The sequence below is a fragment of the Hyperoodon ampullatus genome (assembly GCF_949752795.1).
Source record: "Hyperoodon ampullatus genome assembly, chromosome: 3".
Lineage (NCBI taxonomy): Eukaryota > Metazoa > Chordata > Mammalia > Artiodactyla > Ziphiidae > Hyperoodon > Hyperoodon ampullatus.
In genome coordinates, this window is record NC_136916.1 from 2,869,366 (window position 1) to 2,883,615 (window position 14,250).

The 14,250-nt window shown below is 39.3% G+C and overlaps 1 protein-coding gene across 1 annotated transcript in view; it reads right to left on the minus strand.

Annotated features, from left to right (window-relative positions):
• The window catches only part of ZNF438 (zinc finger protein 438), a 166,929-nt gene that overhangs the window by 14,701 nt on the left and 137,978 nt on the right, over positions 1 to 14,250 (minus strand). The window contains exon 4 of the mRNA XM_079698785.1: positions 11,607 to 11,674. Within this exon, the coding sequence (XP_079554911.1) occupies positions 11,607 to 11,674 (68 nt within the window). The remainder of the gene's footprint in view (positions 1 to 11,606; positions 11,675 to 14,250) is intronic.

Here is a 14,250-nt window from a genome sequence, read left to right on the forward strand (position 1 = left end):
CTTCTCTTCCTCTCTCTCTGTTACAGGAGCGTACACTGAGAAGATGGCAGCCTGCCACCCAGAAGAAGGCTCTCACCAGAACCTGACCACGCTGGCGCCTGATCTTGGACTTTCAGCCTCTAAACTTGAGAAATAAATTTCTGTTGTTTGGAAGCCACTCGGTCCATGGTACTTTGTTATAGCAGTTTCAAGTGACTGACACCTCGTGGGGAAGAGACAGGTCACTGCCCCCTACTTCTAAACTCTCCTCTTTAATTATACAACACAAATATGGCTACTTTTTCCTGGGGTGGGGGTCAGGAGGGCGAGGCCCTATTGCTCTAAATATACACCGTATGCCCGGAGTCCTGAAACACCAAAGGTGAGAAGATGTGTGTCTCAGAATCAGGAAGTGGGGTGTTCCCAACGCTGTGCTGCACCCACACTTGTCTCCAGGCCCCTCCGCTGCCTCCGGGCTCCTACACCATCAGCGAGCCCCAGCGTTCAAGAGGCCTTCCCGACCATTCCACCTGAAGGCCGTGCTCCGCCCCAGGCGCTCAACTGTTTTAATTGTCCTTCACAGCACTTATGTTTATAATGAGATTATATCACCTGTCTCCTCCCACTAGAATGTAAGCTCCAAGAAAGCAGGGGCTGGCTTTGTTCACTGCCAGGACCTCGGTCCCTAGTCCCTGTCTGGTACGTGGCCATCACACAATACGTTATTCACCAAATGAGTGACCTGATAGCTCTCAGCTGTATTGTCTTGTTTTCTCCTGTGCTTTTGCTGTATACAAACAAAACCAACGACCATAGATAGCCCTTGGGCTTTCTCTCCTCTTCAAGCTACTGCCCTATCTCCTTTCTTTTCTTTGTGAGAAAATTTACCATAGGTACAGTATATGCTCCCCGTTTCTACTTATTAACTCTATCTTTCCTCACCCTAAACCCTTAAACCCCCTTGTGAAGGACTAAAATGTCCCTCCGTCAAGAGTCAGATTCGGTGCTTAAGCTGTGATCTCGCTTCATCCTCCACCTGCTCTTGATAGTAACATCTCTGGGCAACAGATGCAGGAACTGAATCTTCCTGGCGAGGTCACAAGCTGGTAGGTGAGAGATGGGTGTGAACCCACTCTGGCCCCAAAGCTGCTCTCCTCCCACTGAACTTAAGGAAGGGGTTTGGCGATGACTCTCTTTATATTGTCGGTCTCCGCCAGCGGCTGCGAGTGCCACACCATCCATCTCGACGCTGGGAAAATAAAGATCCTTTTGACTAACCTTTTCCAATCAGAGTGTAACCCTCAGGAGAGAGCGTGTGCTTCCTTTTCCTAACAGGAGTCTACAGCATGGCTACTGGAGACTTACAGGAAATTTAAGATTTTAAGGAAATTAACACAGAGGGAATCCCTTCACAATGCCCTGGTGCTTAAAAGCCAGTCTTCTTCCATGGTGGCCTTCCTCTTCTTTTTTTTTTTTTTTAAATTGAAATACAGTTTATTTACAATGTTGTGTTAGTTTCAGGTGTATAGCAAAGTGATTCAGTTATATGTATACATGTATATCTATTCTCTTTTAGATTCTTTTCCATTATAGGTTGTTATAGGTTTTGAGTAGAGTTCCCTGTGCTATACAGTAGGTCCCTGTTGGTTTTACATATAGTAGTGTGTATATTTTAATCCCAAACTCCATGGTGGCCTTTTACAGAGCTTCTGATGAACAAACCCTCTAGGCTTATGTCAAAATGTAACTTTTTTAAAGCATCAATTACACAATCAATTTAATAACACTTTTAGGTACCGACTTAAAGAGTTTTTTTATGATGAGCAAAAATGAAAGGAAAAAAATCATTACTAAGGTCTTTTATAATTTCAGTTATAATATAAATTTCCCAGATTTTTTTCAAATCCTATTGCACTTGCTTCCAAAACTGAGGTCAATGAAGAACATTAGGACTGAATGAAAAAGTCTGAAAATGTTGAAAGAATTTCTAAATTCCTCATGTGGTAAGTCCCGCCCCTTTAGTCAACTTGACGGAGCATCTGAGAATTTTCCTTCTTTGGGTGGTGAGGGGGAAGCTCCTCGGGGTAAACAAGACGAGTTGCATTACATGCAAGAAAGAGAACAGAGGCCTGGCTTTGGTTCTTTCCCTAACTACTGGAGTGAGCCTGCGCGAGATCATAATCTTTCCTGGCCTTAAGTTTCTCTTTTTACCAAGGGAGGATTAGACTAGAGCATGGTTTCTCAAAGTGTGGTCTGCCGACCTGGGGAGGGTCCTCACTCTCTTCATACTTGTAATAAGATGTCACTTGCTTTTTCTACCCTGTTGGCCTCTGCACGTGTTGCATTGATGGAGCAAAGGAGCTAACTGGGTAAAAGTGAACTCAGGCCGTGACAGCAAACTGTCCAAGCAGCCATATCCTTTGCCACCATACTCCCTCAGTAGAACAAAAAAGCAGGATAAAATTTCAGTTTTCTTAAACCTTGATCCTTACAGGCCTTTTAAAAATTCTGTACGATGACACGGTTCATCCCCCCCAGAGCACTTGCGCTGCTCATGGAGGCATGACGGTGGCCACAAGGAACAGTGCTCATGTGACGGTCTGAAGCTGAACTAGCTGCTCTTCGTGGAATAACCATCTTGACTTGAAAGAACATCTGACAGACATATGTTGAGAGAACATAGTCAGACCTGGGTACCTCGCAGACATTTTCTCAGAAGTGAATGAACGAGCCTTGTCATTACAAGAAAAAACACCTGGCAGTATCCATGGCCAATGATAAAAATCAAGCTTTCGAGCAGCATTAGAATTTTGGAAAACTTGAATCCATCACTAGGAGATTGAAGCTTCCCTATACTTAGTGATTTTTCAGGTAAGACTGCTGGTTATTTTAACAAATATGATTTTTAAAATATTGTATAAAATGACATATATAGAAGATCTGCGCAACTCAGTGAACTGTTTTCTAATACACATTGCACGATGGACCTAAATGTAACAGAATACGAGAAGTACACTGACATGGTTTCAAATTTCACATTACAACTAAACTTTAAGCTGTTACCTGACTCGCTTAAACGCAGGTATAGTTATCTGACACATTTTGGTGTAGTAGCAAAGAAAATTATCCACAATTATCTGAAAAGGCTATTAAAATACGCCCTCCCTTTCCAGTTACTGTAAAGCTGGATTTTCTTCAAATACTTCAACATAAACAATATATCACAACATACTGAATGCAGGACCAGATAGGAGACTCCTACCATTTTTAGTGAAGCCAGACTTTAAAGATTTGCAAAAAACATAAATCAATGCTAGTCTTCTCACTAATTTTTTTGCTTTGGAAAATATAGCCAATTACACAAAATATGTTATTTATGTTAAGCTATAGTGAGATTACTGTTATTTTAACATGAATTCACAAATACATATTTTTTTAGTTTATAATCTCAAATATGGTAAATCCCATTTGACACTATTGACATAAACAAATATTCTTTGAGTCCTCAATAGTTTTTAAGAGTGTAAAGGGGCCTGAAACTAAAATGTTTGAGAACTGCTGACTACATGAAATCTAGTTCAAGCTCTTTCAAGATTCTGATTTTTTTTGTTGTGTATGTGAATGAGAATAGAAAATAAAATCTGGAAATGTCTTGCTTTTGGTTGATAAGTTTTTGTTTCCTTCACGTTTTTCCCTTGTGAGAATATAATATGGCAGATCCATGAGACAGAGTGGTGAAAATGAAGTGTTTAAAGGTAATTTATTCTAATAAAAATATAAATTATAATTAAATATCACTAGTTGGAAATGTTAGAATACAGCTTAAATAAAAAAATTTTTTTGACAAAAATATTAATGCTTTGAAATTTATTTTACTCAATTTATATTCATGGAACATCTAATAACATATTTAAACTAATGACATTTGTATTTTCTCCAATTTTAAGAAATATCATCACAAGATTCTCTTAGTAGTATTAGAACCTTTGAAAAAAACAGAGCATTGTTTTTCTTTCAGAACTTTCAGCAAAATGCATTCAAAATCATTTAAAGTTACTTTATCAAAACCAAAATAATAAGTTGCTGTTTCTAATATAAGTTGGATATTGGTATTTCTGTAAATGTTTTTAGGGTTTTGGTGCCAATTAATTTAAAGACAAGAACAATATGTTCATTCAAAGCACGACTAGACTTACAAATTTCCATTCCTATTAGTAGTAGACTTTTACCAACATAAAATGCCTAGCCTATACTTCTGGCTTGCATAACATCTAAATACCGCTGTCGAAATTCTTTCCTTTAGCCCCACTCAGCTTATCACACCAACTATCTGCATAAATAAAGATGTAAGCACCTGCTATATGGCAAATGGTCTCGGGGGCAGATGTTCCCATCCTTGTGTTCATGTCACTGGGGCCGCATACATTATCTGAACAGATGTATACAATCTGAAAATGTTGGGTCCCACGGTGAGATGTCTCCAACTGCTTCCTATCAAAGTACATAAATGCTGTTTGCACCTGCGTTTATGTTAATGATAGAAAGGCAGCAGGGGTTCTGACAAAGTGAGATGTGATGCTATGAAATACATTTACATGGTTAATTGGAGTTTCTGAGAGACTCTGCTGCTGGGTGGCTACAGTGACACTGATACAGGCCAGATCTGGTGAGTAGCCTGCTTTTTAAGCAGTGGAAATCTGGCTATTTCAAACAACAGAGATACTCATAAACCGAATTTACTAAAAAGAATATTCTAGACTCTAGTATTTTATCTCAAATAGGAGAATAACTCCCAATATGAGGTCTACCTGATAAGGTTTAGGCCACCCAAGTCATTTCCATTTTGCTCTACAAGGAAATTTCTATAGGTATGTGTGTGTTTTCCATTTGCACTTCTGTCAACAGCATAACATACTAATACAGCAGGTTATTACATTGGAAAGTTCCAATTTCCAACGTTAAGGAGTTAACCAAAACCAGCTTGAAAATGTCAATTTGTACTTGGTCTGCAACATAAAATGGTACCAAAAGCCCAAGAACAGCACTTACACCGCTAGTTAAGATCAAAATGTTTCCATATGAATGTCACATACTTAGAAACATAATATTTTGGTAAAACATAGGGAATGCCCCTCCCTGCCTTTAATGAGGTCACAAAGCCACCTTAACCACTAAGTGCAAAGCATCAAATTACAGTGCTTCTCCTTGCTACTGTGTATTAAATGTGAGCACTGAAGAGACAGTTCACAGCAAGAGTTGTCTTTGTAGCTTTACTGAGCTAAGAACTTGTGGTCACTTTCAAATAATATACTTATTACCTGATTAACTTGACACCGATCATATCAACCTTACCCAAAGTTATTATATCTGCGTTCCAAAAGAACTTTTATTCTGTAACTGACTCTGAGATTTATATTGTGCTCTAAGAGTTTACAAAGTGCATTCATACATGGTTGAGCCTCACTTGCAGATTCTATATGTGTGCATTCACCTGCTTGCTAAAGTTTATTTGCAACCCCCAAATCCATACAGGTGGCACTGTCGTGGTCATGTGTAGGCATGCACAGGCAAAAAGTGTGTGTCGTGTTCCTAGCAGTAGTTGATGCTCTGCCTTGTTTCAGCTCCCATACTGTAAACAAGTGTCCTTTTTGCAGTCTATTTAGTGCCACATTTAAAATTTTTTTTTCCTTTTTGTTAGTGATTTCACTGTTTAAAACAGCTCTCGAGCATAGTGCTGATATGCTGTGCAGTGTTCCTAAGCATTAGAAGAGTCTGATGTGCCTCATGGAAAAAAATATGTGTGTTCGATAAGCTTTGTTCAGGCATGAGTTATAATGCTCGTCTGTGAGGCCAGTTAATGTCAAGGAATCAACAAGATACATTCAGTGAGGTGTCTTTAAACAGAAACACACATAAAGCCAGGGTTTGTGTTGATAGCTGATGAAAATGACCAAAGGCTCACAGGAAACCTAACCCTGCATTTCCTGTAGGAGCCATGGTGCAGTATTAGCTAATTCAGTGTTTGTGGTGACTTTACAGAATGTGATGGATGCAAATGACAAGAATCAACAGTACCTTATCTCATTGGGCTGTGTCAGGGCAAAATTAACATCCCCATCTGAAAGATGAAAGGACTGAGGCTCACAGATTTAGCCAAGATCACAGAGCCTAGAAAGAAGGGCCGAAGAGTAACCGGAGCTCAGCTGTCCAGCTCTTAGCCTGGTGTTCTCTCCCCAGACTGAGAGGGACCGGGAGGACAAAAGACAGGAAAGGAGCTTAGGAAACATCTCCAATGCCATGTTCGAAGGGTGAAACTTTAGTTAGATAACAAGACAATAAGCCACTCTTAGGTTGAATTCTCATAGAAGGTCAACTCCTGCTTGGATAGACAGCCCAGTTTTATTCATTGAAACTGAGCTATAAGAGTAGAGCTTAGTTTGGTTTTCCTTTTCCCCCCTTTTCTCCTTGCCCATTGCCCCTCCAAAGGCAATAAATATTTGTTAAGTGGACACATAGACTTGACAACTTAAGCTTGGTGTTTCATAAAAAACAAAGATTAAAATCTTTTCATAGCATCTGAGTAATATGATTTTTTAAAAAAGTGTTTGAGAGTTTAAAGCACTTTTAACAAAATTTAATATGTATTTGAGAAACCACTACATGCCAGGATGCTTTAAAGCCCACCAAAGACAGAAAATTCATTAAGAAGTTTGGGCTTCCCTGGTGGCGCAGTGGTTGAGAGTCCGCCTGCTGATGCAGGGGACATGGGTTCGTGCCCCGGTCCGGGAGGATCCCACATGCCACAGAGCGGCTGGGCCCGTGAGCCATGGCCGCTGAGCCTGCGCGTCCGGAGCCTGTGCTCCGCAACGGGAGAGGCCACAACAGTGAGAGGCCCACGTACCGCAGGGGAAAAAAAAAAAAAAGAAGTTTACATAAAGAACCCAACTGATACTGAGTCTAATGTAAGTAGGATCATTTTCCTAAACTTAAAAAAAAGAACATTATTAACTACCTACCCCAAGTGTTCCTTGAGTTCAAAAATTCTATATTCACTAAAACCGAAAATGTTTATTTCTGTAAGATGTAAGTACAGCTTTTTATGTCTATAAGACATAAGAATATATTTTTAGGCTGTGCCATGATTATTTTTAAAATATTTCACTGAATCAGAAAATCTAGGTTTGTTTTTTTTTTCTCACAGCTCCAAATCTGAATTCACATGAAAGACAGTAATGGCTATTGGCTTCACAGTTAAATAATGCACAGGTTTTGAAAATTAGTAGGCATGGTACAGAGTGTGTTTAGCTAACTGCAGTGTTTCTGAAGGGGGTCATTAAGACCCACTACTTCTTACTCAAAAGAAGTAAGATGCCTCAAAGCATCTGCCATTTTCTCAGCGCCATTTATCCTTACTCTCACTGAATAAAAATAGCACTCACGATTTGATAACTGTGTTTAAACTACACAAATGTTATGACAGAGCCGAGGAAAGTGTGAGAAGACCTCTGAGACCCTTCTACTCACAGCAGACTTGCCTAGGAAATGGCAAAACTGAATTGCGAAGCTGGCGAGTATCTAAGAGGTTTGAATGGCTCCAGCAAAACAGACCCTCCCGGGACCTAAGACTCTTTTCTGACCAATGAACAGTGGGACTTGTATTAATTAACTGTGTGGGGACTTGACACTCATCCTGCCCTCTCCAAGGTGCTCACTTCAATCCTTAACTGGCACAACTACAGTCAACTTCTTCCTGGCACATAACAAGGGAAAACTGTCCCTCTAACGGAACCATTTGGCAAGGCTGCTCACTTGTGTGTTTCCTCATCTGGCAAGTAAATCAATGCCTTTGCATTTTCAATCACTGTGGTGGTTTTCTTTCCTTCAACAAATTTAAAGTGGAAGTTATGACTGTAGTTGGCCTTATCATGTTGTTTTCATGCCTTTTTTTTTTTTTCCAAAACATGGTTTATCACTTGCTACAATTTGCTATTTTCCAACACAAAATACATGTTCTTACATTTTTATTAGCTTATCATTTGAAAATACCAAACAAAAAAAGAAAGTTATGGGAAAACCATAAATCCCATCTCCAAATCCTGAATGCATGAGAAGATAGAATATTGTAACAAAATAAGTCTGATGAACTTCTGGAGATTCTATAAGTAATACTTTTACACAGAAAGGGATAATAACAACACTATTATAATGGAAAGCTTTTAACATAGTACAAATTATCTGAGTGATGTTACAATGTTAATTTCTTTATCCAAAATTAGGAAACATTTAAATAGAAGGCACTGGAATTTCTAATTAGTTTCCTCTAGTTCATAACGACACTATTATAATGGAAAGCTTTTAATATAGTACAAATTATCTGAGTGATGTTACAATGTTAATTTCTTTATCCAAAATTAGGAAACATTTAAATAGAAGGCACTGGAATTTCTAATTAGTTTCCTCTAGTTCTTTCCTAGCTTTAATCCACATCCTGTGACCCCCTAAACCCCACCTGACTGACTTCTACACTTGTGCTCACATCCTGAGCAAATGCTACCTCCTGTCGTGTTTCCTGACCAGCCTCAAACTTCTGGCTCAACCAACTGTTTTCCAAGTACGTCACACTCAGGTCTAATACAGCATTTGTCATGCTTTATTCTGGTTAATCACACACACGTCTGCTGTTCTACTAGGGTTTTGTGTTTTGTAAGAGTGCAGACTTCTGTCTGATTTATCTTTGGACCCCTCAGAGCCTCCAGCATAGTTCCTGGTCAGTACTGTCTCGGTGATCATTAAATCTGCTTGCACTGTATGAAATTTTGTTAGAAGATAGTGTCATATATGATGCCACGGACTTTCTTAAGCTCCACAACTCTGCTGTGATGTCCTACCTGAATGTCATACGTTAACGTGCATGTGTGTGCCTGTGCGCGCGCGCGTGTGCTTACAAGTCTGAAATTTGAAAGTACTGTAATTTATAGACAGCCATTTATAGACAGCCAATTTATAGACAGCCAATAGTTCATTACATAAATCACTCAGCATTTAATTAATGAATGACACGTGATCAGCAAACTTTTCATGTCTCATAAGTGATTGTATTTGATGAAAGAAATGAAAACAAAATCATAATTTAAAAATCTGGCATTTGTCTTTGTTAAAAAATATTAATAGTAATCCAGGACACACAGAAAGCATTTGATAAATGAGTAAATTAATGAATAACCGGGCAATTCTTAGGCCTCATAGCTTTCCTTACCGATATAATTTCCCACGATACAAATTCTAATTTCTGCTTACTTTGGATTGAAATAGCTTTAAGCATTCATATATTTAATTAAGCACAATGTTTCATCAGAGAAGAAAAAGGGGGATGATCTAAAAACAGATTAGAGATCTTCTTTATAAATTTACAGTGTGACACAGGGGACAAACAGTCTTGGATTTTGATGGATCTAGGTTCAGATCTTAGCTCAGTCACTGAACTGCTTGGTGACCTTGTTAAAAAAAAAATGTAATCTCCCTGAACCACAGAAATAAAGATTATATTGAACACCATGAGCATTAAATAAAACAACGGATGTCAAGTTGTAGGTGGAGTCACTATTACACTGAGGCCCTCGATTAATTGAGATCTTTTAGTTATTATATCTCTTTCTCTGTCAAATTCTGGGTTTGGGGCTTACACACCTTTGGTCCCAGGAAAGGCTGATGCAGAATTTGTGAGAGCTGCTGAATTCTTGCTAGGCTTGAGGGCATCTCATACTTTGGTCAAGTCAATGGAGGTAATAACTAAGCTTACACAGCAGCTCAGAGAGGTAGACACAAAACCAAAACAAAGTAAACCTTGAGGAGAGCAAAGGAGGCAGGCGGTGTTGAGTGGAGACAAGCTTTACTTCCCTGTGTCAGCCAGAAACCCAGCAGCTCGTTGCTTAGTTACTCACCCTGACTCATAACCTGCTAGAGCTGGGAAAGAACGGCAAGGAATCCTGGCTTCGCTAGTAAGAAACCCAGGCTTAGGGGCACAATAACTCGTCTGGCGGCCCACAGCCGTTTGGGGCTATATCCGGGACAGGCCCCAGCTCTCCTGACGCTCAGTCCAACACTCCTTCTTCTAAGCAGCCACACCTCTCCTCGCCTGCTCAGAGGAAGGAGGTCAGGCCAGCTCGGACACCGATCAGCCACAAGTGCAGAAATCTTCCCGGGGACACGTACCAAAGCGCTCGCGGGCGGCCACACTTCTCATTTCTAGCGAGGGCCTGCTGTCCCTGCCCCTCTCCCCACGTCCGCTCTCTTGCCCTAGTGTCTGGGGCTAGGACGTGTGCGATTCTCAAGGGCTCTTACTCTCCCTCTGGCCACGGGCCTGGATGAGAAGCCAGCCGGGGGTCTGCTCTGCGTTCACTTCCCATGAGCGCCCCTGGACCACGTGTGGCCTTTGAAGGCGGCGAGGCATCCCCAGCAGGAGGCAGCCGTGCCCATCTCCCCGCACGGGCCTCCACAGGCGGGCAGGGCCCATGTGTTAATAACCGCCCCTGAGAGCAAGGGCCGCTGTCACCTCATAGGGGCCCGCTCCGCGGGGAGCAGCGTGCAGAGTGATTTACATGCATTACCTCCTTCAATCCCCACGTCACCTAGAGCGTAGGGCTTACTTTCTTCATTTTACAGATTTATAGATGAGAAAGTGAAGGTCAAGTGATGTACCCAAGGTGATGCACTGCAGGGGCAGAAATGACTTTCAGACACAGACGCCACGCTCTTCACAGTTACGCCACCACCTTTCATTTTGGCAGAGCGAACAAGGAGTGTTTTCTCCAGTTCAGGGGTCTTGAAAGCAAATGCCCTCCTTTCACGAACAGCGACACCTTCCACTAAGGAAGCCTAGTTTTGAATCATTTAAAGGCATTATTTTTCTCACACACACACCAAACCTTCTGTAGGGAAGAGAATCAGTAGAGGCTGGGGAAAGACTTGAATTCCTCATAAAGGTTAGACTTTGCCGTTTATACTGAGGAAAATTTAGTTATTCTTTATTCAGAAATGACTCTATCTCCACCTGTAAACGGCTTTCCTGAAAGGTCCAGGAGCTCTTGCTAAAAAAAAAAACCCCATGATTTTCTTTTTAAAAATTCATATGGAGGGGAAACGGTTTCTTTTATGTTTCTTTTTGTTAAATGGGTATATGGGAAGAAATAGGTCAAAAATGTATAAGCAAACATCCTCTCTCTCTCTACATGTGTGCTGTGTGTGCATACGTGTGCATGAATTTATATACTGTATACATCCTTCTCACTAGAACACATGTCATTCTGCTTCGTTAAAGCCAACACTCTGTAACTTCATTTGACATCTGTTAGCACCAGCTAAATTGCCAGCTGAGGTGCTGGCGTCTGAGTTTTACGTGGAATGAGATGGCCTGCTCTCAGTAAAGGGGACGTTGTGTGATAAACCAGGAATCCACAGACACTCAAGTAATTTACCAAAAGAAATCAACTTTCATATGTAATTGGATTTTTTGTTCTTAGTTCCAGGAAAAAGGCACCTTATGGTTAGAGGACAGTGACATTAAATGCATTAGTTAAAACTCTTTACGACACACACGTTACCGGTTTCCCTGGCATGGCTTATCTTACCTTGATCTTTTGGTGGTACTGATAAAGCACTCTGCATTATGATGTCTTTGACTTGAATAACAATTTGCCTAAAAATAACCAAGCACAAATAATAATTAGAAAATAACAGATGCCATGTTAACACAAATGAAAAATATAAATTACAAGCTTTTTATTTATAACTATATGAGTAATAAGGAATGGACTGAACTATTGGGAAACTGAAGTTTTTATTTTCCTTCTAGTTTTTATACAGACAGGCTTTTACTGAATGCACTGGTGTGGGCTTGGAGAGGGAGCAATGACACACTGAGAGGGCCCTGTATCTGCCTCTCTGCCCTCGTAGGGTCAGGGAAATGTGCAAGGAGGCAGTTAAGGTTCCCTAAAAATGCCCTGTCTGATAATTATGTTTTATAGATTCTGCTTAAGAAATAACTAAAATGTTTAACAATATAAGTAAAGGCAGTATAACTGCAATATAATCATTTGATGAAACATAATTCAGTCATTAAAATGCAATTTTGAAGATTACATAGCAACACGGAAAATGGTGATGATACAATGTACTAGATGCACACACCAAATGACACACACATGAGGATAACAACTATACAAAAAACGAAGGCACAGAAAAATGCAAGACAGGAAATATGTTAATATGTATATTAGCCTTGTTCTTGGTGATATAATTACGGGTGTTTCCCATTCCATTTTAGCTACTTTCCAAATTGTCTAGAATACGGGGTTCCATATCAATAAACTATTTGAATGTATAAGACAATTAAAGTCCTTGAAAAAATATAGGTAAATATTTTTGTAAGCCTTCAAACATGGAAGTGTTTCTAAGCACGACACCAAAGACAGAAGCCATTAAGGGAAAGACTGATGAATTTTTCCATTGAAAATTTTAAATGTTTTTAAAATAGAAAACTAGGTAAAATAAAAGGGCACGACTTCTGCTTCCAGCCAAGACTGAACAACAGAGACCAGGTTTGCCCTCCTTCCTGAAACAACCAAGACACAGACAAAATACAAGAAACAATATTTCGAAACACTGGACCTTAGGTCACGAAGACTGATCTTTGAGAGACAGGAAATAAATGAGGTGAAGGCTATCATCCACAGCGCAGGAAGGGAGAAAGCTGGTGGAAATTCCCAGAGTAATGAAGAAAAGAGCTGGAGAGAGAGAGAGAGAGCGCGCAATGAATAGGGTTCCCATCAAGTAGTCACAGGAATACGGTCTGTTCTTACAAGTCAGACTGAAAAAACTCCTAATTCACAGAACGCTGGGTAGAGTACAAAGAATAATCTTGCTTTAATAAAGGGGAAGAATTGGTCCTACGTCAAACATTTCTTTGGTTTCACAAAACAAATCTTAAAGCAAGACCTAAAAGGATCAAACTGTTTCCAAGTGTCTTACCTGTGCATTTAGAACAAAGCTCAAGAATATTTATAGAAAGACAAAAATATCCATCACCCAAGAAAGTAAAAGTCAGAATGTCTGACATCTAATAAAGAAATATCAAGCAATACAAAGAGGCAGGAAAATATGAGCCATAGTGTAGAAAATAATAAAAACTGACCCTAAACTGACACAGATGTTAGGATTAGCAGACAAGATCATTAAATGTATAACTGTATTTCATATGTTCAAAAAGTTCAGACAGGAAAGATATAAAAAAAGACCCAAATAAAATTTCCAGAGATGTAAACTACAATATGTAAGGTAAAAAAATACACTGGATAGGATTATCAGCATATTAGGCATGTTGGAAGAAAATACTAGTGAACTTGAAGGCATAGTAATAGAGACTATCCAAAATGAAACTCAGGAAGAAGAGAGTAAAAGAAAAATGAATAGATCATCAGTGGGCTCTAGGACACCTTTAAGCAGTCTAGTATATCAGTAACTGGAGAAGAGAGAGATGGAAAGTCAGAAAAATTATTTTAAGAAATAGTGGCAGAAACTTCCAAATTTGAGTAAAGCTATGAACAGATCCAAAAAGCTCAAAAAACTTAAAGCATAAGAAACATGAAGACTACACCAAAGCATATCATGACCAAATGGCTCAAAACTAGTGAAAAAAGGAAAGATTTAAAGTGAGGCAATGCAAGTAAGAAGACATTAGAGCAGCATCTTTAAAGTACTTGAAGAAAAAAAGATCTGTAATCTACAATTCTATGTTCACAGAAAGTATCTTTCAAAAATAAAGGAGAAATAAAGGCATGTTTGTATACACAAAAGCCAAAGGAATTCATCACAAGCCCACCCGCACTACAGGAATGTTAAATGATGCCCTTTAAGTAGAAGGAACATGATATTAGACTAAAATATGGATCTATATACAGAAAGGAAGATTTCAATACTAGAAATCAGAACTACATGATAAGCATGTAAGGCTTTTTTCTTAATAAAATCTCTTTAAAATATAATGGTTTAAATAAAAATAATTAACACTGCATTGTGGGGTTTATAACATATGTAAAAATAAAATGTATGAGAATTTCAGGACAAATGTAGAGAGGGGAGAAATGTAAGTATACTATTGTAAGGTTCTTTAGACTACAGGTGAAGTGGTATAGTATCACTGGAAGCTAGATTATAAGTTAAACATGTATATTATACACCCCAAAGCGACAACTAAAATCATGAAACAAAGAATTT